General features: G+C 35.3%; 2 protein-coding genes across 2 annotated transcripts; one reads left to right on the forward strand and one right to left on the reverse strand.

The window, feature by feature from the left end:
• Positions 1 to 392: 392 nt before the first annotated feature.
• Positions 393 to 25,906, reverse strand: LOC111053545 (zinc finger protein 135). Its single transcript, XM_039435721.1, has 4 exons — positions 25,609 to 25,906; positions 20,153 to 20,305; positions 16,460 to 16,532; positions 393 to 2,115 (listed from the first exon to the last, which is right to left on the reverse strand). The coding sequence occupies exons 3-4, from the start codon at positions 16,493 to 16,495 to the stop codon at positions 787 to 789; spliced, it is 1,365 nt and encodes a 454-aa protein (XP_039291655.1). The 5' UTR covers positions 16,496 to 16,532; positions 20,153 to 20,305; positions 25,609 to 25,906; the 3' UTR covers positions 393 to 786.
• LOC120352943 (keratin-associated protein 4-3-like) lies at positions 23,188 to 23,661 on the forward strand. Its single transcript, XM_039435291.1, has one exon. It carries the CDS (start codon positions 23,188 to 23,190, stop codon positions 23,659 to 23,661), a length of 474 nt encoding a protein of 157 aa, XP_039291225.1.
• Positions 25,907 to 26,091: the final 185 nt, after the last annotated feature.

Consider the following 26,091-nt stretch of genomic DNA (forward strand, 5'->3'; position numbering starts at 1 on the left):
CTACTAGTACCTTTAGGACCTCGAATTTCAAGGTTTTTCCAGCTTCCAGTGAGCTAAATATTGAGCCAGCATCTTGAAACACGACGAATTTATCAAAACATGTAGGTATGAGTAGGCCTACAAATTGGAAAAGTCAAATTTGATAGCCCACTAAATCATATTATTTTATTTATTCAATCAATTATTAGGCTACACCTATTAATAAGAATGACTGGGGAAGAAACAGCTCAAAATGTCCCTTTTCGGAATGTGCTGGTTCACTAAGTGGGTCAAATTTCTTCACTCTTATAAAAAATATCAGTCCAAAAACTTAAAAACAAAAAATTTTGAATCAAGAAAGATTAAAGCGAATTATTGAACAGCAGATCAAGAATAAAACTTTTAAGAAAATATTTTTTTGTATTTTTACAAAGGCAGAATATAATTTATCTTCATTTTCAACATATAATTTATACAATTAATATTTAATATTTCAATACAGTATTTAAAAATTTCAACGTCCAAAACATATCATTTCAATGCACAAATTATTTTTTAAATTGAAATATATTGAAGATACAACTTGTATAATTAAAAACTAAGCTCCTCGTCGGCAGCTAAATATACCTCACCTTGCAATGTAATGTCAAAAACCATGAAGTAGGCCTAAGAAAAATTTTGACCGACCAAAGTGAGGTTTTTGAATGCAAAAGTATTCGTTAGGTTATGTCAGAGGCCCTGAAATTGAACAGTTGCGACATGTAAACTCTGACACCAGACCTCAGCCAGCCAGGTCACTCGATATTATTATTTAATGGAAGATGATGATGATTGTGGTGACAAGTAGTGGTGCTTGAGATGTCGCCGTTGTATGTGCAGTTTCAAGTTGGCTGCGCGCGCACATCGGTGTCCGCACAGCTCACAGGTGAAAGGCTTGTAGTCAGTGTGTGTGAGCTGGTGGTTCTTGAGCGCCGAGTGCTGAGTGCACTTGAACTCGCACTGGTCACAGCTGTAGGGTTTCTCGCCAGTGTGCGTGCGAAAGTGCGCCGTCAGTGTGCTCATCTGCGAGCAGCGGTAGGCGCACACTGTGCACAAGTAAGGCTTTTCACCGCTGTGTGTGCGAAGGTGTCGCGCGAGCAGTGACGCCGTCAAGCACTTGTAGTCGCACAGGTGGCAGCACTGCAACGTTTTCACCAATCGATGAACTTGTTGCGTGTGTTGTTTCATCAATGCAGGGTCAGAACTCTCGTAGTCGCAGTCTTTGCATTTCAGGGTGATTAGACCCGTGTGCTGTTTGAGGTGTTTGGTGAGGTGCGATTTTTGCGCAAACTTCAGTTCGCAATGACTGCAGCTGAACGGCCGTTCTCCCGTATGGGTCCGGTTATGAACCTCCATGATGCACAACTTGACACACTTATAGCCGCACAGTTCACACGTGAAAGGCACCTTTTCCGCCCTCCTCTTCCTCCCCCCAATCTTCTCAGCTGCCATCTTCCCAGCGTGCACAACTCTTAAATGATCTTTCATCATGTCTGTTTTGGGACACTTGAAATCGCAATATCCACAGTTGAAAAGCACTTCTTGTTTCGGTATTTTTGGTCGAATCCTCTTCTTTTTTGTTTTTTCCAACACTAATCCATCGATGTTGTGTTTGTTCATGTGTGCTTGCATATGGTCGGCCCTATAACTCTTGTATTCACATTTGCTGCAATTGTAGCGTTCAGAATCCAAACTTGATTTAGTGTTATCTGATTTAACACGTTTTTTTTTCTTCTGAACACAATCATCTGCATTAGAACTAGAAATATGCTGGGTAGTCTCACTGGATGTTTCAACTTGTGACTTTACCTTAGAAGAGTCACTAAAAAGTACTGCAACATGTTTCCTCACATGTGCTTCAAAATTCAACTGAAGACTTGTTTTATAATCACAGTATGTGCAAACATAATGATTGTTGCCAGTTTCAGAAGAATTTAAGAACTTTTCATCATCTTCGTCGTCGTCGGCTCCTTTTTCTTTCCCTAGTTTACTTACATCATTGCGGAACACATCACAATTACTGAAATTCCCCCCTTTCGCTTTCAATAGGAGACGAGTGTGGCAATATTGCAGTGGAGCTTTCAGGTTCAGTTGATTCTGGAAGCAAACAAAATAGTTTGTTAGGTTTCTTGAAAGTTGGGTATTTACGAAACCCGTATGACGCAGAATAGATGTCGAAGATATATATACTGAGTGACACAGAATAACGATAACTTTTAAAAACGCTATAAAACATTAGGGGAGAGGGCAAAAATGATTTTATTCAAACTTATGTAGAGTTAAAGACTTGCCATTTCAGAATTATTAATAACATCCATCACTTTTTGACAATTACTTCCTGAACGAATACACTCTTGAAATCTGTGTTGACGATACCTCATATTGTGGATATCATTTTCAATTATGTTTTAATTTTTAATTAATTCAAAATTAATGATGATATTATGAGCGAAATCCACTCTGCACGGAATTCAATGGCAACTGTGCGAGTGAGTAATGTTTGGTAACCGTGTAATCTCACGATTAGGTTGCGTTTCCTGGTCCACCTGCGATTTCCTGTTTGTGGAGCTATCTCAAATCAAACGTTTTCACAACTTGACCAATAACTGTAGTTGCATCATAACAGACAATTCAAAATGAAATTAACAATATCCCAGCTGAAATGTTGCAGCAATCGTTCAGGAATCTCAACACAGATTTCAAGAGTGTATTCGTGCAGGAGGAAGCCATATTAAAGGAGTAATTTGTCAAAAAGTGATAGATGTTATTAATAATTCTCAAATGGCAAGTCTTGAACTTTACATTAGTTTGAATAAAATCAAGTTTGCCCTTCCCACTAATGGGTTATGGCGTTCTTAAAAGTTCCTGTTATTCTGTGTCACCCTTTATTTATCATCGTTCTCACAATAATGTGAGAGCATACTAATTAATTAGCATAATAGAACGGTAACACTGCTAAATGCGACACTGGTGCTGTTCCGCATCTGATCAGCTGCAGTGTTGCTGAACGGTCAGTGTTGCTCTAGCTTTCAGAGCGAACGGTCGTGCTTTTCGAGTTGCCTTATCTGTATGATAACTGTGATAGTTTGTTAAGCGTGCCATCTCGTACACGATCGTCAATTATTTTCTGTGTTATTTAATTAATTCTGAATCAATTTTTTTGTTTGCCATGGCTGATGTTTGTTACAAGTGTGAATCGGATTTCAACAACTCAAAAGATATCCTAGAATGCTGTGGATGAAGGAATTTTTCCATCCAAGATGTACTACAATTCGTACGTAAGAGAATTTTAGAAAACTCGGAGTGAAGAAATCAACTTGGAAGTGCGACGAATGTAAAGAAAAATCTTCTTCAACCGACCGTAACGATCTTGAGTCCACTTTGATAAAAACTATCGAAAACACCCTCACTAAGGGTGCGTACACAAAGAAAGCTGGTTGCCTGCGCCGGAAAACCAGCAGCTTGCTCCTCGAGCTTATAAGCGCGGTAAAAGCTTGAAGCCGTACATAAAGAAAGCTGGTAACAAGCGCGACAAGTCAGTTCACTTTGAGCAGTGTCAAAGATGTCTTCGTCTAGTGATGATGTGTTTTTGGCGGAGAGTGTTCATTTAAAATTATTGCAAAGGAGGAAATTCGGTGTTCATGTTATTAATAGACATAGGAAGAAACTTGGTGAATACCATCACTTGTTTCCGCAACTAAAAGGTGACCCACAACGGTTCTACACATACATGAGAATGGAGCTAGCGACTTTCGATTACATATCATGAAGAAAACTGGGCTAGCACATATGACTCAGCTGCTAGGGGACTGGGAGAAGTAAAAAAATGGCTTGATAGAAGAAAACTGACTCTGAATTTGTCCAAAACAAAATACATCTCTTTTTCCTTGAATATACAGAATCAGCCAGTTAATATGTCACTTGTTTTGCATTCTCCAAATTGTCTTAGTCATGTAGATTTAGGGTGTTCAGTTAATTGTAATAAAATAGAGAAGGTTAGCAGTATCAGATATCTTGGAGTAATGGTTGATCAGCATTTAAAGTGGGATGTACATTTGACGCAGCTTACTACACGATCTAGAAAACTTATTTATTTATTTGTGAAATTACGTTCTGTTTTGCCTATGAAAGTCATGAAGATGGTGTATTATGCACTGGCACAGTCATTGCTCCAATATGGTATTGTGGGTTGGGGTGGTGCATATACAAATGTTCTAAAACCAGTAAAAACAATACAAAATTTAATATTAAAAATTATTCTGAAAAAGAATAGAATGTATTCAACAAGATTGGCTTTTTGGAATTTTCAGTTCTACCGATTAGACAGATATACCTGAAACACATCATATTATATTATAAGAAGCTATCACTTTTTCATTTCATTAATAGAACGGATTGTGCTATTACAAGACGGGAGGAGTCAGGTCTGGTTACTGTTCCTAGATTATTGACTACTGCTGGTCAGCGTAGCTTCATATATTTATCTCCATTATTTTTTAATATTCTTCCAAGTAATTTGAGAGTTTTACTCGCCCAAAAAAACTTTGGACTACATTTGAAAAAGTATCTGGTTAGCTCTCATGGCTGGGATAGTGCCGAGAATTTCTGGATTACATTAGTATAGTAATTATTCCAATTGAATAGATTTCATTTTGTACCACATCTTATATCATGTTATACACTGAGCTAGGCAATATCAGGTCATTATTATAATTTATTATAATTTACAAATTTTGTTGCATCTAACACATATTGTATGTAAATATATTGATCTATTATAGCATCACTGATTTATCTTGTTTATTGAAAGGATTTGATTTTAGTTGTTAATGTATATACTGTAATGTTAATTAATAATAAGTAAGTAGTCAAAGTACGGCTGCTCCTTCCCCAAGCTCGAGCTTGCTCTTTTTGGGGAAGTAGTTCCTTATGTTTATTTGTATTTTCCTATTGATTCATTTTGTTGTTATATTTCTAAATTGTGAATTATTGTAATGCTTTTTCAAGGAATAAATAAATAAATAAAAAATAATAATATTAAGAAACATTGAAGGACGTTTGATTAAAAAGTGGTCAAACTGGCATAAACAACCAATAGAACCAGAAGAGCGTCTTGTCATATTTTTGAGGTAAGAGTTATCCATATTTATAAGGTGGATAACTTGTTCACTTTTGATTTCTGAAGTCTTCTAGGGATGTCAATCCCGGGATCCCGAATCCCTGGATCCCGGTCCATTTTCTATACCTAACGATCCCGGGATTTTCAAGCGTCGATCCCGGGATTTTCGGGTTTAGAAAACCTGAAATTGTGAATCGTATTTTTCCAAAAACAATTCAATATAGAATTTATTTACGGTCATGAATATGAGTTTTTGCATAACTAATTTATTGTTCTAAGTGTTTCAATAATTTATTCTACAGGCACAGCCTACAGTTGCATATTTTATACGTAGGCTAATACTGTATAGTGTATAGCCCACTGTACTGGCTAAATATAATTCGCATTATCGGTTCGCGTGCAACTTCTCCCGTTTATCCCAAATCGCCTTCTTTTGAAAAACTTTGGAAATTAAATCATCTGTATCAACCATCTTTAAAACTACTGCACAGTACACACTACGCTAACCAACTGCAGTACAGAGACTGTACTGGAGACTAACTGTACGCACAGTACAGAGACCACTCGCAGACTGAGCCAGTTGCTGGAAACCCCGGCTACAAGAATGTTCTCTTCATACTTGTTTGCCGGTTGACGCCGGCAGCTCGCGCTTGTTGCACTTGTTGAGCCGGCACCGGCGTTTACTGTGTACGGGCACACTTGAAACCATGTTAAGTTCTTCTCAAGCCGGGACGCGCTTACAGCGGCTGGTTTTCCGGCGCCGGCAACCAGCTTTCTTTGTGTACGCACCCTAAGGTATTTAATGTTAAACTCGAAGAGTTGGGTAAAATCATTACGACTCTCTTAATTCAACTGTTGAAAGTTGGAAATCGGAAACTGCGAGGAGAAAACAAATCAGTGAAAGTCTAAGAAGCTTGAAATTGAAAATATTAAACTTCGAAGAGACATTAATGAAATTCAGCAGTACACTTGTTTGGACAACTTGGAGATAGCAGGGGTTCCGGAGACGATAAATGAAAATGTGTACACAATCCTAGAATCTGTTGCTAGAGCGATTAATACTCCGTTCAAAAGAGACGATATTTCTGTTGCTCATAGGGTTCCTTCTTCTAAAAATAAGACAAAATCTATAATAGTTCGCTTCACGTCAAGAACTGCCAAAATTGATTGGAAATGTGCGGCGAAAGCAAAAGGACACTTGAAAAATGGAGACTTGAACTGTAATTTTCCACCAGGTTATATCTATGGGAACGATCATCTCACTGCATACAACAATTAATTTCTACTGAATAAAGCTAGAGATCTTAAAAAGAACAATAAATTAGCTTATGTCTGGGTGAGTGATGCAAAGATTCTCATTCGTAAACAACAAGACTCTCCGGTAAAACGTATAACTAACGAAGAGGACCTCAAACCATTTGAATAAATGTATTACTACACTGTATTTACTGCTTTCTATTATTTAAAGACTGATAAATATTTAAATGTGGCAATATGTGTCACGAGATGACCGAGCTCTGATTTTTTTTCTTTCATTAATAGTAATAGACTTTCTCATCTCCTTTAACGTTAACTTTCTCCTATTTTTTTCTCAGAGTTAATCTTACTCCTTCTTAATTCTTTTTTAATTTCTCCTTTAGTACACGGTTTTAAATAGCTTATTTTTCTTTTTCCTATTAATTTTTCCTTTTTATTGTATGGTTCTTATAAATGACACTGACGTGCATATTTCACTTGAGACTTACAATACAATTATAATAGAGGATATTTTTCAATCTCAGATTAAGTTGTTTGGTAGTAGTGATAATCAATCTTACCTGAACATTATTCACGTAAACATAAGAAGTTTGCGAAAGAATTTTGATGAGCTGTCTTACATTACGGTATCAGTAATTGTTCATTAGAGTTTCATATTATTATCCTTAGTAAGACTTGGGTAGTTGAAGAGGTTGATTTCAATTTTTATTTGAATGGTTATTCAGTAGTTAACAAGCCAGGTAAAACAAATAAATGTGATGGAATTTGTGTCTTTTTCAAAAGTAGTTTTATAGTATATGAGTTGGATTACGAAATAAAAGATTCCAACTCAATTCTTTTGGATGTACAAGTGCCAGGTGCGAAAGATAATATAACACTTATCACTGTTTATAGGTATCCTTCAACCAATGTAGATAATTTTCTCAATTGTTTGTATTCTATCAAAAATAAGCCTAATATAATTTTTGCCGGTGACTTGAATATACATATGAATAAGTCTACGCTTGCTACTAATGAATATTTCGGAATTTTATCTTTGAATGGTTTGAAATCATACATAAACAAGCCTACTAGAGTTCAAAACGGCACTGAGTCGATTATCGATCACATATTTTTGAAGAATTCCACTTTCAATCCCGACAATGTATTAAGTTCAGTAATAAAAACAAACATCACTGATCACTTTTGTGTCAGCATCCACATTGATCTTTCAACTAACAAAATTGTAAGTAAAAATAATTCTTTCAATAAATTGATATTATCTATTGAAACTGAATACTGGGGTAACCTATTAGATGACAATTTACAAGTGAATGAAGCAATGAAAATTTTAACTGACAAAATATAAATTACAACCCCTTAAACCTTGGATTACGCGTGGTCTTATACATTCGATTGAAAAACGGTACAAATTGTTTAAAACACTTTCAAAGCAGCCTTTCAATGACCGTTTAAGAAATGCGTATAACAATTACAGAAATCTTCTTAATAAATTAATAAAACAGAATAAATGTGAGTATTATAAGAACAAAATTAATCAGAATATAAACAACTCAAGGAAAATCTGGGAAACTCTAAACGAATTGTTAGGTAGAAGACATACTAAAAAATTCCCAAAATAGAAGCTGATACACTAAATTAACATTTTGCTCGCCTAGGAAAACTTTATGCTGAGAAATTGAAGTCAAATAATCCCATTGTAACAACATGTAGTAATTTCAAGGACTCATGTGTGGAGCATTACAACTCTTTCTTCTTGACACCTACCAATGAAAATGAAATTACTGCTACAATAAACTCTCTAAACAATAACTCAGCTACAGGAATTGACAATATTAGCAATATGATTTTAAAAATTATTTCACTACATAATTATTATAAAATCATTGAAGGTGATAATAAATCGATGTTTTGCGGAGTGGTTTTTCCCTGATAGTTTAAAATTGGCCAATATCATACCCCTACATAAATCAGGTGATGCTTCAAATCTATCAAATTATCGTCCAATCAGCTTGTTGAGCACTTTTTCCAAAATTATTGAAAAGTTAATAAAATACCGTTTAGTTAGCTACCTCCTAAAGCATAATATGATTTATTCACAAAAATCAATTTTGGTTTCAGTCAAAAAAAAGTACAGTAGATGCAATATCTCTTCTAACACAGAAAACTTCAATAACAAAAATAAAACAATAGCCATATTTTTAGACCTAGCTAAAGCTTTTGACACTATTCCTCACTAAAAACTTCTGATAAAAATGGAAAAGTTGGTTATTCGAGGAATAGCCCTCGATTTATCCAATAGCTATTTAAAAAACAGATTCCTAATGCTCAAAATTGATAATAAAACCAGCCTTGAACAACTCACTGATTACGGTCTTCCTCAAGGAACAGTCTTGTCGCCGATTCTCTTCCTAATCTACATAAATGATCTTCTCAAGTTGGAATTAAAAAATAGTGTTGCAATCGCTTTTGCTGATGATACTTCATTGTTATTCAGTGAAGCCAATTGGGAGGAACTAAAAAAGCAGCAGAATCCGGACTTAAAGTAGTAAAATCCTGGTTTGATGAGCATATATTAACATTGAACATTAAAAAAAGTAATTTCATGTCTTTCTCCCCAAATTCTATAGGCCAGCCGCGAGGTTTGGATTTCATTAAAATCCATAATGTGAATTGCAACGATTTTGATTGGATGAATTGTACATGCTCAAAGCTTAATAGAGATCATCATGTCAAATATTTGGGTGTAATGATTGATCAACATTTGCGTTGGGATGTTCACATCAATAGTACATGTAACAAACTCAGACACTGGATAAGTAAATTTCGTAATATCAGCCAAGTTAGTAATAAAAAATCTCAAGACTCATATATTTTGTCTACATTCAATCATTTCTGCAATATGGAATATAAATTTGGGGTGGAACATACTCAAACCACTTGGATAAACTTTTTGCAATTCAAAAACACCTTATAAAAGCTATATTGGGAAAACCCAGACTCTATCCAAGTGAGTACCTGTTTAGTGAGCTGGATGTTTTAACTGTCAGGCAGCTATACATAAAAAAAATTATCATCTTAGCCCAGTCAACGAAGTGTTATAGAGGGAAAAGTTTGGAAGACAATTTTTGACACCACAGTTCTGTCTAGGGTAGTAAGGAGGTAAACATATCAAAAGTCCCCACCCCTACCCCCTGTGCTATGGGGGTGACGGTGGTTCAAAGGTACCATTTTTTGGTTTCTCGCATATAACTCGAAAATTATGCATTTTACAGACATGACTAATCTATAGGAAATTAAAGCTCACATAATTTCCTACAATATTGATTGAACAACTTTTTCTATATCTCTTTCACGTTTCGAGATAATCGCTCTAAAATATGTGACATCTTTGAAAAGAACACATTTTCCTTCGATTTTTTGCTATTTTTGTTCTTATAACTTTTTAATATCGATGGGGAAAATCCATGCTGATCATGAGCTTATAGAACATTAAATTCTCTTCAATTTTATGTATAATTTCACAAGTTTACGCACATCCCCACGACTGTTGCAGCAGCTTCATTGTTGAGTGTGAGATCTTCAGTTATGCAAAAATAGACCAATTGACAAAGGAATTTGGAGAGAATGTTTTGAACACAATTTTTGACTTCGCAGCTTTGTTGGGACCAGTTAGAGGGTAAACATATCAAAAGTCCGTACCCCTTGTGCTAGAGGGATGAGGGTGGTTTAAAAGTTGCATTTTTCAATGTTTTGCTTACACGCTCATATCTTGAGAAAAATTCGTTAAACCGACATGACTAACTATTCAGAAATAAAGCTTGATAAATTCTCTACAATATTTATTCTGTGGTGATTTGTGATATCTCCAATAGGTTTCGAGATATACGCTCTTAAATGTGTAAAATTGTTAAAATAACAGCTTTTAATCTTATTTTTTGATGTTTCAGGGCCTACAACTCTCCAACAATGCATCGCAAAAATGAATGCTCGCCGTAGATTTGTGTGAAATCTAGAAGAATTGGAAATATACCTATAAGAATCCTCGGTTGATTAAGAATTTATATGCAGAATTTCAAGTTAATCAGTCCAGTAGTTCAGACGTGATGATGCGTCAAACATAATTTTCTTATACTTTAAACCTGTATAAGTGTATAATCCACTTCTTTCCTTTATTATAGAATAGAAGATAATAAATAATAATATCATGTGACCTGGCTGGCTCAGGTCTGGTGTCTTCCAGAGATTTCAGATCGCAACTGATCAATTTCAGGGCCTCTGACATGACCTAACGACTGCTTTTTAGGCAGCCGGGACCGACGGCTTAACGTGTCCATCTGAAACATGGGAGTGACCCGAGATAAATATCTTGCCCGGGCCGGGATTTGAACCCGGGCCTCTGAATCATAAAGCCAGCATCTGATCCACTCGACTACGGCCACTCCCGAATAGAAGATAATAGATGGATGGATGATAATTGTTATTTTACTAAAAGATAGAATAAGTTGAGTAGTTTTCCTTTCAGAGGGAGTTTTGACAACCCACAAAACTCATCTTTACTTTCCTTGCCCTATTACCATAGGTAAGGAAAGTATTGCTTTCCGAAAAAAATTAAGGTACCCCAATTTCTAAATTTCTATACGTTTCAAGGTTCCCTGAGTCCGAAAAAGTGGTTTTTGGGTATGTGTATGTGTGTGTGTGTGTGTGTGTGTGTGTGTGTATGTGTGTGTGTGTGTGTGTGTGTGTGTGTGTGTGTGTGTGTGTGTGTGTGTGTGTGTGTGTGTGTGTGGTGTGTGTGTGTGTGTGTGTGTGGTGTGTGTGTGTGTGTGGTGTGTGTGTGTGTGGTGTGTGTGTGTGTGTGTGTGTGTGTGTGTGTGTGTGTGTGTGTGTGTGTGTGTGTGTGTGTGTGTGTGTGTGTGTGAATGAGTGTATGTGCGTCTGTGTACACGATATCTCATTTCCCAGTTAACGGAATGACTTGAAATTTGGAACGTAAGGTCCTTACACTATAAGGATCCGACACGAACAATTTCGATCAAATGCAATCCAAGATGGCGGCAAAATGGCGAAAATGTTGTCAAAAACAGGGTTTTTCGCGATTTTCTCGAAAACGGCTCCAACGATTTTGATCAAATTTATACCTGGAATAGTCATTGATGAGCTCTATCAACTGCAACAAGTCCTATATCTGTAAAAATTTCAGGAGCTTTGCCCCATCTATGCAAAGTTTGATTTTAGATTCTCAGTTATCAGCCTTCATATACAATTTAAACAAAAAAATTCAAGTGGAAAAGATTGAGCATGAAAATCTCTGCAATTAATGTCCAGTAACATTTCCACCTAGAATTGAAAATAAGCTTGAAATCCGAGAAAATGTGATTATTAAATTGCAAACTGTTGGTTCTATTAAATCATTCACTACGAAGAGATAGCAGACCTCGTGTGTTTCCAGCGTTATTGACCTATCACCAGCTGTCTCATATCTTTGAATAGTAGAGTTGAGATGCGCGAGTACACTAGCGTCAGGTGATCAATTTTCTTAACGGCAAGGAAAGTTGTGTGAGTGCGCCACACCAGATTTTTCATTTTAAGATAATAACGAAAAGGTGCATAAATGACCTTATGTTTTTGCTCAGCTTGCCAAAATACCCCTCATTCCAATATTAAAATTTTCGACTAACTGTACAGTGAATAAGTCATTCTATCAGGACTCGAATAATTTTGGAATTTCAATTAAATAAAAATGGAAGAGAATAATTTATTTATGTAAATATCAACACGTTTATTCAAAGACATATTAACTGCATGCGTTTTCATATTGCCGATACAGCATTGATGAAACTGTAGACGTTTATTTAGCACTTTGACCCAAAAAACTGTTGTAGCTGAAAAATTAATAATCCATGCCACGTGTAGGCCTAAACATTGCATCAGGAAAACGAAATATAAAAACTATGTTTTTACTTTCCTTGTCCTATTACCTTAGGTAAGGAAAGTATTGCTTTCCAAAAAAATAAGGTACCCTAATTTCAAGTTTTCTATACGTTTCAAGATTCCCTGAGTCCAAAAACATGATTTTTGGGTGTTGGTCGGTGTGTGTGTGTGTGTGTGTGTGTGTGTGTGTGTGTGTGTGTGTGTATGTCTGTGAACACGATAACTCTATTCCTAATCAACCGATTGACTTGAAATTTTAAACTTAAGGTGCTTATAACATAAGGATCCGACAATAAGAAATAATTCAATAAAATTCAATTCAAAATGGCATATAACTACTAAAAAACCATGTTTTTCACGGTTTTCTCGAAAACGGCTTTAACGATTTTCTTCAAATTTATACCATGGATAGCTATCTATAAGCCCTATCAACTGACATGAGTCTCATTTCTGGGAAAATTGCAGAAGCTCCGTAATATTCTTGAGCAAAATGGCGTATAATCACTAAAAAACCATGTTTTTCACGGTTTTCTCGGAAACGGCTCTAACGATTTTCTTCAAATTTATGCCATGGATAGCTATTCATAAGCCCTATCAACTGACATAAGTCTCATTTCTGGGAAAATTGCAGGAGCTCCGTAATATTCTTGAGAAAAATGGCGGATAATTTCTAAAAACCCATGTTTTTCAAGATTTTCTCAAAAATGACTTGACCGATTTTTTTCAAATTCATACGCTGTATAGTTATTTATCAGCTCTATCAACTGGCATGAGTCTCCTTTCTGGGAAACTAATGGGGGGTCCACTAGTGATGTGGATCGGGAATATTCCCAGTGGGAAGGAACTTATGATTTGGCAATATTTCCGAGGCCAAGAAATTTTGGGAATTTAAGGGAATTTATGGGAACTTGAGGGAATTTAAAAAATTGCTCTAAAAAAGATTTGAAATTGATCAATCACACTCATATTTTACTTCAATATAATCAATAAATCATCATTCTATTTGATATTGATCAAGCTCAGCCACATTTTACATTGATATAATCAATAAATCATCATTCTTTGAGCCTGTTTTTGCTCACTCACTCACTGTCTTTTAAATACTCGTATAGTCCAGTCGATGAAAGATTATAGAGGAAAAATTTTGGAACACAATTTTTGACCCCGTAGCTCTTTTACGGGTATTAAGGGGGTAAACATATCAAAAGTCCTCACTCCTACCTCCTGTGCTAAGGTGGTGGGGGTGGCTTGAAAGTGCCATATTTTGTTTTTTGCATATATCTCGAACAATATGCGCCTTTCGGAATTTTTTTTCGAACACAATCATAATATTAAAGCTCACAAAATATCCTACAAGTATCATTTCCAACATTTTTCCATATCTTTCATAGTTTTCTAGGTATGAGCTCTCTACTGAGGTATCACATTTTGAAGAAAAACCCTTCCATCTCCAATTTTTTAATCTTTTTGACCTTATAACTTTTTAAAGATTCATCGAAAAAATCAATGCTAATCATGGGCTCATAGAGCTCATATTCTCTTCAATTTCATCTATGGTCTCTTTATTTTATGTTGCAGTATTTTGTTGCAGCCGTTATAGTGTTGAGTGTGAAATCTTCAGTTTAACAACAATATATCAATTGTCAGGGAAATTGGGAGGGAATGTTAGGAACACAATATTTAACTTCGCAGCTTTGTTTGAACTAGTTAGAAGGTGAACATATCAAAAGTCCTCATCCCTACTCCTTGAGCTTAAGGGGTGAGGGTAGTTTAAGAGTTGCATTTTTTCATTTCTGGCTGACACGCATGTAACTGGAAAACTATGCATTTTAGCGACATGGCTAAGTGAGTAAAAATGAAGCTAGATAAATTTCCTACAAGTTTTGTACAGTAGAGTTTTGTGATATCTTCTTTAGTTTTTGAGATATTCACTTTTAAAAGTGTAAAATCTTTGAAAAGACAGTTATTCTTCCAACTTTTTGCACTTTCAGGGCTTATTACTCAACAACAAGCATCGAAAAAATGTATTTTTTTACACAGGGGGTAGGAGTGAGGACTTTTAATATGATTACCCCCTTAGTATCCTTAAAAGAAGAGCTACGGGGTCAAAAATTGTGTTCCAAAATTTTCCCTATATAATATTTCATTGACTGGACCATAGGTGTATTTAAGACAGTGAGTTGAAGAGCATTCAATTCTCTTCAATTTAATGTATTTTTTTATCATTTTATGTTTTCCATAAATTTTTATAGCAATTTTAGAGTTGAGTGTAGTAGGAGTGAGGACTTTTTACCCCCTCACTACCCTTAAAATGACTTCGAGGACAAAAAAATTTGGTTCCAAACTTTTCCCTCTATACCTTTTTGAGCATTCGTTGCCTGGACTAGTATCTTATTACAAGCCTCAATGACTCTTGAAAGGTTGTGAGCTGTGGAATTATTTTCTTTTTGATATTGAATTAAACTCGAGTATGCTCCTTGTTTTAGTTTAGCCAATTTTACTGTATTTTATAATTTCTAATTTTTGGATTTATATTCTAATTCTAATCTTTATTTAGGGTCAATTATTTTTGTGCGGAGAAATTGAATTAAATCATGCAATGAAATTTAAATTACACTCCAATACTTTGTTGACCTGATCTACAGGCATTTATTAGTAAGTAAAAAAATCTTATTCAACTTGTAAGACATGAAAGTAGCATGATAATAGTGGTGCAATTGAATGATTTATTGAGTGCTCATTTCTCCTATGAGCTTCAAATTACTGTTTTCTTTGAACTTACTACAATTTATACGTTATTCATCCGATACGTTATTCATCCTTATATTTCTTACATAAATCTGTTGTATAACAGGTCTTTTTATGAAAAGAATCATAAATTTCCTCAAGTTCCCATAAATTCCCGGGAATTTATGATTTTTGGGAATATTTCTCTTAAATTCCCTGAGAATATTTCCTCAATTTTAAATTCCAGGGAATTTTACATCACTAGGTCCACCCCATCCTTGAGAAATGGACTCTGTAACCTCCTTCTCGTGCATGATGTAGGTAGGTAGAGCAGTTCATAAAAAGAACACATTGTCGAGATATTTCATCTGTAGAACAGCTGTTTTGACGACTTTCAAAAAAATCATCGAATTTCACAATTGACACAAAGGAAAAAGTACTCTGAAAACATTTATATATACACATATACAAAAGTCTGATCGTAGTTTCAAATATGTTGCCGTCAAACGTCATTATGTTATTCCCCTAAATTATTCTTGTTTAAGAATGGGGCTTACAGTTCAATGAGCAAAGAAAGTTGTGTAAGTGTACCACACCAGATTTTTATCTAAACAGATGTTTTTAAGATAATTTCTTCGATGCAGCTGTTTCACATTCACCATATTATTATACAGAGTTTGCGAAGATAAATTTTTTATTAATTATCAAAACAATACTATTATTATATTTATAATAAAAATATTATCATTATTATTAAAAATATTTATCAATTATTATCAAAACAATATTATTGAGGTTAAGTTGTATCAGGTAGAAAGCAATAATAGAAACAGATGCTCCTTTTTTAATTTTGACCATATGATTTGTTGATTTTTTTATGAAGTCGTATTTACCATTAATGAAATTTGAACATTAATTCTGGGAAATCTAGAAGGAAAATTGAAATTTGGGCTTCCAGGTGCACGAGATTGATATTTTTAGAATATATGTGCAAAATTTGGAGATCTAAATCATTCCCGTTTTTCCGGTATGCAATCCACAAGTTGACTTGTTTTGATGCGAACAAACACAACCCTACTCTCTCTTAGTATATAGATTTAAAGAAAAAGAAGCGTTGATATGTGCTAAAGGGTGAGTCTAGTATATTCTGATAATAACTATTATTATAACACACTTCACGTTAAATAATACTTTGAAACATTAAAGAGATTCACTCCAAACTGTCACAATGGTGCTTCTTATTCAACCAATGCCGGCAGTTTGAGGAGTATCTAACAATAGATTGTATACGAAATATTATTATTGTCATGTTTCAATACGACTTGTTCTATGAAAATGAGATCAAACATGATTGAATATATTAATTTATGATAAATAATGAAATAAATTATTTATGAACCTCACCTTCAGTCCAAGACGTCCTACTCTCCTCATCGGCATCTGCTTGCCACTCTTGCTTAACAATAACCATCTGAAACTGACAACAAAATCCAAACATTACACAAATATTTCTGTCTTTTAGAACAGACTACTGTATTCGTATAGTGAGGTGCACGTTATAATGGCAGTGGAGCAAGATAGGATAACAACGTTGCCGATCCTCTGTCTTGTCAATGCCTTCTATAGACGGTAGCTGATACAGGTTTATTGATGAAATATCAACTTAATACTATCGTATTTCATAAAACTTCAAAGTGAAAAAAACATTCAAATTCTTTGATGTGGCGACGTCCGTTTCGTGCTGGTATTGCACATTTTCAAGCCAAATAGCCAACATGTTGTTCAGAGAATGTGAGTGTTTTTTCACTTTACTTTTTTATCAAATATGATAGTAATAATAATAGTAAAAACAAGATGGATAACCAACAACAAATATCAACTGTTCATTCTTGTTGAAAATAATCAATTATATTTTATTAAGCAAGAAATTATATTTTTCAATAATTTCATAATAAAATTGAAGAAGTTTTGGGCAATAGCCTGTTTTTTCTTTTGTGATCATTGTATTGTTTGTGCTAACCTAATAAATAAATATATAACGTTGTTGTTCATTTAAACCTAGCAATCAAAACATTTTCAAAACCAATGGAAATCTGAATTTATGTTCGAAATTTGAATTTCAGGCAATACTTATAGTAGCGCGACTCAAATCATACGACTCTAATTGCTGTTACTAGTCTTTTAGACCTTTTCGACTTGAAAACAATAAAAATATGACAATAGTATGCTAGTATTATTCAGAGTTCTACAGTCATTTTATAATTAGAGATTTTGTCATTGTAGTTGACAAAACACTCACTTTGATCGTTCATGTATGGAGTCGCATCGCGATTTGAGTAGCGTTAGTGTAAGTAATGCCAATAGAGCAAGCAATTCAATGATTTCTTCAATGACCAATTTTCTATTCCTTGACAGAGTATTAGTGGACATTATATTAAATTTATAAGTGAAAACTCACTAGAAGTAATTTCAAATATAAAATGTATGTCACTTTTTGCTTTTAGAAAAAACGACTAGCGGTCAGATATTTTACAATAAATGAATTAATCACTCACTGTGACGACGAGATCTTTCGGCAGTTCCGCCATCTTCTTGGTTGTACTCATAGACAAGTAGAAGGATAGGATGGCAATTTTTAGTGTGCTGTTGGTGTCTATTGGATTAGTGTCTGTTGGCGCTGTTGGTGTCTATTGGGTTTGTTGTGGCTGAGATGGTAATCAAAGAGGATGTGGGATTTGAAGTTGGTTTGTTCGTTTAATATACATTGTCTATTGCTTTTAAATTGGGTGTATATTTCAAATAGTTATTTTGTGTCTAATTCTGGTCCTTTGTTTTTTATGTGTATGATTTGTGGATCAGTATTTATGTTTGTGTGTTTGTGATTTTCTTGAATTAGGTGGTCGGCGAATGCAGATTCTGTTTTTGTTTTTAGTCCCTGGATATGTTCCTTGTATCTTTGATTGAAAGAACGGCCTGTCTGTCCGATGTAGAATTTCAGACTTCAAACCATCCCCCTCTCACCTGAACACTACAAAGCAGAACTCAATACCATAAAATATCTAGCACAACAGAACGGATACCAACACAACCTAACCGAAAAGCTACTACAAAAAATCAAAAATAAAAAAACAAGAGAAGGACTTGAATGGGAAGTATGTTTCGAAAATCTGGGTATAAAGTGGCATTTAGAACAAAAAATAAAATCTACAAGCAAATCAATAGAAGAGAAAAAATACAAGACAACAAAAAACTCAATCTCCCAGGAGTATACAAGCTAAAATGTTCTGAATGTGATAAATTCTATTTCGGACAGACAGGCCGTTCTTTCAATCAAAGATACAAGGAACATATCCAGGGACTAAAAACAAAAACAGAATCTGCATTCGCCGACCACCTAATTCAAGAAAATCACAAACATAAATACTGATCTACAAATCATACACATAAAAAACAAAGGACCAGAATTAGACACAAAATAACTATTTGAAATATACACCCAATTTAAAAGTAATCGACAATGTATATTAAACGAACAAACCAACTTCAAAACCCACATCCTCCTTGATTACCTTCTCAGCCACAACTAACCCAATAGACACCAATAGACACCGACAGCGCCAACAGACACTAATCCAATAAGGTGCGTACAGATAATACGCGCCGCGAACACGAGCAATTCACTTTTAATCAGCTGATGCCAAGCTATTTATATCTGTATATTACCGTTTCTGTAGAAAATACAGATATAGTCAGCTGATTAAAAGTGAATTGCTAATGTTCGCGGCGCGTATATCTGTACGCACCTTTAGACACCAACACCATCAACAGACTAATCCAATAGACACCAACAGCACACTAAAAATTGCCATCCTATCCTTCTACTTGTCTATGAGTACAACCAAGAAGATGGCGGAACTGCCGAAAGATCTCATTGTCACAGTGAGTGATTAATTCATTTATTGTAAAATATCTGACCGCTAGTCGTTTTTTCTAATAGCAAAAAGTGATTTAATAATAAGCAGTTTGTGATGGAAAACAACATTGAAGAATAAAATGTATGCTTTACTACCTAACCTTCCGAACTCGGGATTTAGCAAAATTCTAGACTTTAAACAGATGGAGTCAGAAAATTGGTTTTAATTGGTTTTGGCATTAATTGGTTTAATTTAATCGAGAAAAAACGTTTCCAAGTATAGAAATGAGAGAATAAAAACTGGGACTATTTTCATAAAACCGGCGACCATGCCCCGTTTTGGAAAGCCAATTTTCTGGTTTATCAGAGATTGACAATGGTGTAATAACCGAAACCGGTCTTTCTAATTATCAATAAATGAGTGGTTTTTTGACAATTTCTTAGTCTTTTTCATTCAATTAAGTGTGTCTGGTAAGATTTTGTAAATTCACAAATTAAATGGAAATTTATAGGGAAATATGAAAAAAAAAGAATCGTCAAGAATCATTCCGTCAAGGAAAAAATATTTCCAATTATATAAATGATAAAATAAAGATTTATTTTGCTGCAATTATTTACTGCGACTACGCCCCGTTTTGGAAAGCCAATTTTCTGACTCCAGCTGTCTCTCTAAGTCTTGAACTTAACTGAATCCCGAGCTCGGAAACCGGCCCTAAATTACAAATTTAATAGGTTTTTTACCGAGCGAAGTGAGGTCTAAGATTCAAGTCTACAGTTTGACATTTCTCTTAATGTTTAAATGTTTATATTTTGCGCATTTACGGCGAAACGCGGTAATAGATTTTCATGAAATTTGACAGGTATGTTCCTTTTTTAATTGCGCGTCAACGTATATACAAGGTTTTTGGAAATTTTGCATTTCAAGGATAACATAAAAGGAAAAATGAGCCTCCTTCATACGCCAATATTAGAGTAAAAATCAGACTATAGAATTATCAATCATAAATAAGCTGACAAGTGATCACACAGATGTGTGGAGAAGCCAGTCTATTGCTGTATTTCCATAAGGTCTATACAAGTAATTAGTCAGGTACTTGTGGATGAAAATACTGCGTGAGGTCTACTGTTCACAGAACTACTAGTTCTCCTACTAATAGGTTTGTGATTATACTGTTTCTTCCTACCTGCCCTCTCACGTCGTTGTCGGCTCCTTCTCCTTCTTCATCCATATGATTCTCATTGACGTCCTCATCAACTTTCTCCTCCTTAATAGTTCGATTGAGTTCATCATTGATTTCGATAAATTCGCCAACATGATACATACCTGTAGTCTCTCTCTGCAAAAATATCTTATAATATAGCCAAATTTTACATTTATGAAAACCAATGAATACAGGTCAGATAATATTTATACAGTAGTTGATTTTACAAAACTGTTACAAGAACAACTTTTTTCAAGAGCACAAGATAGAGAGACGTGGACGCGTCATGTTGAGGGAGCCAAAGTTCATCATGGACTGTAGAGCCACATAAAGTAAAAGTAGGTATAGTCTACATATTTTATGAAAACCAATAAATAAAGGTCAGATAATATTTATATCTGATTTTAGAAAAACAGTTGCAACAATAACTTTTTTCAGTTAATTTAATTACAAATCGATTGACACATCATTGTTCAAGATTGAAAAAATATTGAGATATGGCTGCTTTAGTGATAGGTGACCTACCCTACCTTGAGACGGTTATGTAACTTTTTTATTATTATGAGTAAGATTATGTCGATGATTCATTCATGTAGTTGATTACTAGACTTGGTGTTTTCTTGTTTCCCCACCAGCTTTTCATTTTTTGAGAAAATGCAGCTTTACTTTCTTCACTTCAACTTGTTCCAACTAACTATTAGAGCTTTCACCTCTGGAATAATTCCCCATTATTTTTTTTTTAATATCTATTAAACTAAGTGATGTTCAGAAATCGCATTTATATACAGCATCAAAGACTAACAAAATCTCTTGATACTTTCGAGATCATAGGACAAAAACTGTTCAACAAACTGCCTTCCCATTTACAATAAAATATGTGTCACAAAGGATATTCAAACAAAAAATATAGGGCCGGTTTCTGAGTTCGGGATTTGGCTAAGTTCTTGACTTTAAACAGCTGGAGTCAGAACTTAAAAAAACGGCTTTCCAACTTAGCTGGCTTCCCAAAAAGGGCCGTAGTCATAGTCATTATACAGAGTGAGTCATATGTATGGAAACCCTTCAATAAATTGAAGACTGTTGAAGACTGTAACTCTCAGAATAAGTTATTGGTCAAATATTCTACCTTTTGAAGTACAACTGAATTAATTTCAACCCCTCACAAGGGGGTGGTAACTCGAATATTTTAAATGTAAACACCCATTGTGTGGCACATCATTCTAAAAGCCTCTTTGAAACAAGAGAGATAACTTCAATTAGAATGTTCTATGATACTTATAACCAAAATGGCGGCTATAATTGATAAAAGATAAATATAAATAATTGATTAAGTTCAATCAGCCGCCATTTTGGATAAAATAATCATAAAACATTTTTATTGATGTCATCTTTCTCGTTTATAGAGGGCTTTAAAATGATGTACCACACAATGGGTGTTTACATTTAAAATATTCGAGTTACAACCCCTAAGTCACCGTCAAAAGTACAGTCGTCAAAAGGTAGAATATTTAACCAATAACTTATCCTGAGAGTTACAGTATTATATCTACAACAGTCTCCAACTTATTGAAGGGTTCCCATACATGACTCACTCTGTATAGGTAGTCATCATAGTCACGTTTGAATTAAATTTCGAAAAGCTAGAAAATTGAACACAAAATAAAATAAAGAGAAAATAGTGTAAAGTTTCAGCTGTTTTGAATTAATTAGGAATGTTTCATTTCGTCAAGGAAAAACGTTTCCAATTATAGAAATGAAAAAATAAGATTGTTTTAAGACTGCGACTATGCCCCGTTTCGGACAGCACATTTTCTGACTCCAGCTGTTTAAAGTCTAGAACTTAGCCAAATCCCATGCTCGGAAACCGGCCCATATAGTTGGCTAGTATTGAATCCATGCATGGACACTTCTCATGAATGACATAAAATATCTCAGTCTTCGAACGAAAAATTATCAGAAGAATATGGAGACCCATAAGAACAGCTGAAGTTTGAGTCATACGAAGTAATGAAGAGATAAATAATAGACTTGGAAGGGAAGATAATGTACGTTTGATCAAGTGACGACGGATACGCTGGCTTGGACATGTTGAGAGGATGAATAGAAAAAGGTTGCCAAAGGCCATATTGAAGGCACAAGAAGAAGAGGGAGACCAAGGAGAAGGTGGCTGGAAGATGTGGAGAGAGATCTGCGAGTGTTGGGAATTAGGGGATGGAAGAGAGTTGCTGGTGATAGAAACAGATGGAAAGGAATTGTCATGGAAGCCAACGTCCTCATAGGACTGTAATGCTAAAAGATGAAGAAGAAGATTCTGAATATCTTGTTATTCAAATTAAATTTCTCTTCATTACCAATCTGTGATAGGTACTATAGTAGAAAACACTAACTTGAACTTATTTATTATTATTGTAGTTGTGTTTTGTTGTTTTTGTATTTATTATTATAATAATTAACCATTATTTATTTATTTATATTTTTCACAAAGAAGCACTGATTCTTCTAGACATTAATAATGTCTATATATACTATTGTAGAAGTGTGTGACTTGAACTTATTGATTTGTTATCTTATGTATTGACGTTGTCTATGCTGTAACGGTTTTTTGACAATCAAATTTTATTTATTTCGATTGGAATACCATTTTCAGTAAATTTTGCCAAAACTAATTTTTTTAACGTTTTGAATCCATTCCCCTCCATTTACAAGCGATGCTACATACTTTACTATATTTTTGTAATTCTATGATTGGGAAGCCTCATGATATGGCCAAAGAATTTAAGACGTCTTTTCCTCATGTCTGTTGAAATATCAAATATCTCGATCAAAGACCAGGCCATTCCTGGATAGATCATGTCAGTCGGTATATTTCAACATGAGAAATAAAAAACACTGGTCAAACAGATCACACTTTACTTGATCATGATAGCAGTGTTGAAGATCACAAATATCCATTAAAGAAGTCACTGATATTATATAAACTTTTTTCAATTAGCCACCTAGATAAGGAAGACCTGAAGATGTTCACTGGACGCGCCCTCACCGGCTCAACAGTCCTTCACCTTCGACAAACGCCAAATTTGTCCTCCGAGTGTTGTAGGAGTGCATTTGCTCTCTCCGAGTGTTGTAGGAGTGCATTTGCTCTCTCCGAGTGTTGTAGGAGTGCATTTGCTCTCTCCGAGTGTTGTAGGAGTGCATTTGCTCTCTCCGAGTGTTGTAGGAGTGCATTTGCTCTCTCCGAGTGTTGTAGGAGTGCATTTGCTCTCTCCGAGTGTTGTAGGAGTGCATTTGCTCTCTCCGAGTGTTGTAGGAGTGCATTTGCTCTCTCCGAGTGTTGTAGGAGTGCATTTGCTCTCTCCGAGTGTTGTAGGAGTGCATTTGCTCTCTCCGAGTGTTGTAGGAGTGCATTTGCTCTCTCCGAGTGTTGTAGGAGTGCATTTGCTCTCTCCAAGTGTTGTAGGAGTGCATTTGCTCTCTCCGATGTGACGTTGTGATGATACTCCTCACATACAGCAGTGAAGCTAAGATGTAGTGTTCACAGACTGTGTGGATGCCCAATCTGCGGAAGATTGGCTGGCAATGTGCATTATACTTGCTATATGTGATGATACGGAGAGCTTTCTTTTGGAGCAGTAGAATGTCTCTGGCATGTAGCGAATGTCCTCACATCAAGATACCACACAGTATGCGGCTACCAAATACTGCATGGTACAACATCAGCAACCGCTCGACTCTCAGCTGGGCTCTCAACTTCCTGAAAATATATATGAGACTCTTGACAGCTTCTTGCACACTTCAAGAATATGGTGCTCCTAGGTCAGCTTTGGATCTATGCACTGAATCCGAGGAGGGTGACAGGTGCCTGGTTTGGATCTGTGCTGTCAAGAGTACACATCAATTTCTGGGTCTTTCCCTCGTTGAGGAGCTTATTCGCGGAGAACCAGTCCCTGGTCTCAGCAAAGAGTTGCAGCGCTCTCCATCCTGCTGCTGTGGGACCCGAATTTTCACAAGACCCCAAAAAATCAATGGTCATCATTATGGATTTCATTGAATTTTATAAATATTTAAACTCTCCTTGACCTTCTCTATCGATGTATATTACATTTGGATATAGGCTTGCAGTTTCGAATGAACACGTTAAGTCGTCGGTCCCGGCTGCCCAAGAAGCAGTCATTAGGACATGTCAGAAGCCCTGAAATTTATCAGTGGCGACCTGGTAACTGTGATACCAGACCTGAGCCAGCCAGGTCACTTTATGAAATTATTATAATTACATAGATGTCAATGCTGGATTCCGTGGCCAATAGCCTACACTGAAAATCTGGTGTGGCGTACTCACACAGCTTTCCTTGCCGTTATGAAAATTATCACCTGACGCTAGTGTTCTCGCGCATCTCAAGTCTACTATTCAAAGATATGAGACAGCTGGTGATAGGACAATAACGCTGGAGATACACGAGGTCTGCTATCTCTTCGTAGTGAATGATTCAATAGAAACAACAGTTTGCAATTAAATAATCACATTTTCTCGAATTACAAACTTATTTTCAATTTTAGGTGAAAATGTTACTGGACATTAATTGCAGAGATTTTCATGCTCAATCTTTTCCACTTGAAACTTTTTGTTTAAATTGTATATGAAGGCTGATAATTGAAAATCTAAAATCAAACTTTGCATAGATGGGGCAAAGCTCCTGGAATTTTTACAGATATAGGACTTGTTGCAGTTAATAGAGCTTATCAATGACTATTACAGGTATGAATTTGATCTAAATCGTTGTAGCCGTTTTTGAGAAAATCGCGAAAAACCCTGTTTTTGACAACATTTTTGCCATTTTAGCCGCCATCTTGAATTGCAATTGATCAAAATTGTTCGTGTCGGATCCTTATAGTGTAAGGAACTTACGTTCCAAATTTCAAGTCATTCCGTTTAATGGGAGATGAGATATCATGTACACAGACGCACATACACTCATACACACACACACACACACACACACACACACAAACACACCAATACCCAAAAACCACTTTTTCGGACTCAGGGGACCTAGAAACGTAAGCCTATAGAAATTTAGAAACCTTAATTTTTTCGGAAAGCAATACTTTCCTTACCTATGGTAATAGGGCAAGGAAAGTAAAATGGCAATATGAAAATGAAACTACCGTGGGCCTATCAAATAAAATATTTTCGAATGCTAAGTTAGTCCAACTATTGTAGACTAGGCTATATTATACTGTTTTTTCCATTATGGCATTAAAACTACTCCAGGGGGTAGGCCTATTATATGTAATGTGAAATAAATCAAATAGTCTACTATGTAGGTAGTCCAGCTTGCCTGACATTTTTTAGAAAAAAATACGGTAAGATAGCTCGATGCAATGCTGCAATATTTGGTTAATGAGTAAGAATATTAAGTATTTAACAATAATGAACTTACTTGCAAATCCATCAACGTGTTTTATAACAAAATATACATTATTAGATAATGTCATTAGCTGTTATTGTACGTGTCTGAAATACCTATACAGCACTGGCTCGATGTACCTCATATGTTACTAGAATAAAGAGTAGGCTAATACATACTACATAGAATGAAATGCAAAATTGGAACAAGACAATTAAGAAGAAAAATGAATAATTTAATATGTTATAATTGGCTAACAGAAAAGAAAACACATTAACCTAAAAGATGAAACTGATTGAGTGACAGACCAGACCAGGACCAGACCTTAGACCAGTTATAGAATAGACACGCTGGGAAGTCTAGCCTCTGAAGCCAAAATCCACTGCCATATCACCATATTGTGACGTCAGCATCGGATAGGAATCTTTTCTGCAGAGTTTGCTTACATTGTTTCTATCCGATGCTGACGTCACGATATGGTGATATGACAGTATATGTTGGCATTGTATATTCATA

The sequence above is a fragment of the Nilaparvata lugens genome, chromosome 9 (genome assembly GCF_014356525.2).
Source record: "Nilaparvata lugens isolate BPH chromosome 9, ASM1435652v1, whole genome shotgun sequence".
In the NCBI taxonomy this organism is placed as follows: Eukaryota; Metazoa; Arthropoda; class Insecta; order Hemiptera; family Delphacidae; genus Nilaparvata; species Nilaparvata lugens.

Excerpts from the sequence above, each read along its gene's own strand:
- LOC111053545 (XM_039435721.1), bottom strand. The coding sequence starts at position 16,495 with ATGCCGATGAGGAGAGTAGGACGTCTTGGACTGAAG. Across the intron at positions 2,116-16,459 it reads TAGGACGTCTTGGACTGAAG|AATCAACTGAACCTGAAAGC; the intron begins GTGAGGTTCATA and ends GTTTGCTTCCAG.
- LOC120352943 (XM_039435291.1), top strand. The coding sequence starts at position 23,188 with ATGTTCACTGGACGCGCCCTCACCGGCTCAACAGTCCTTCACCTTCGA.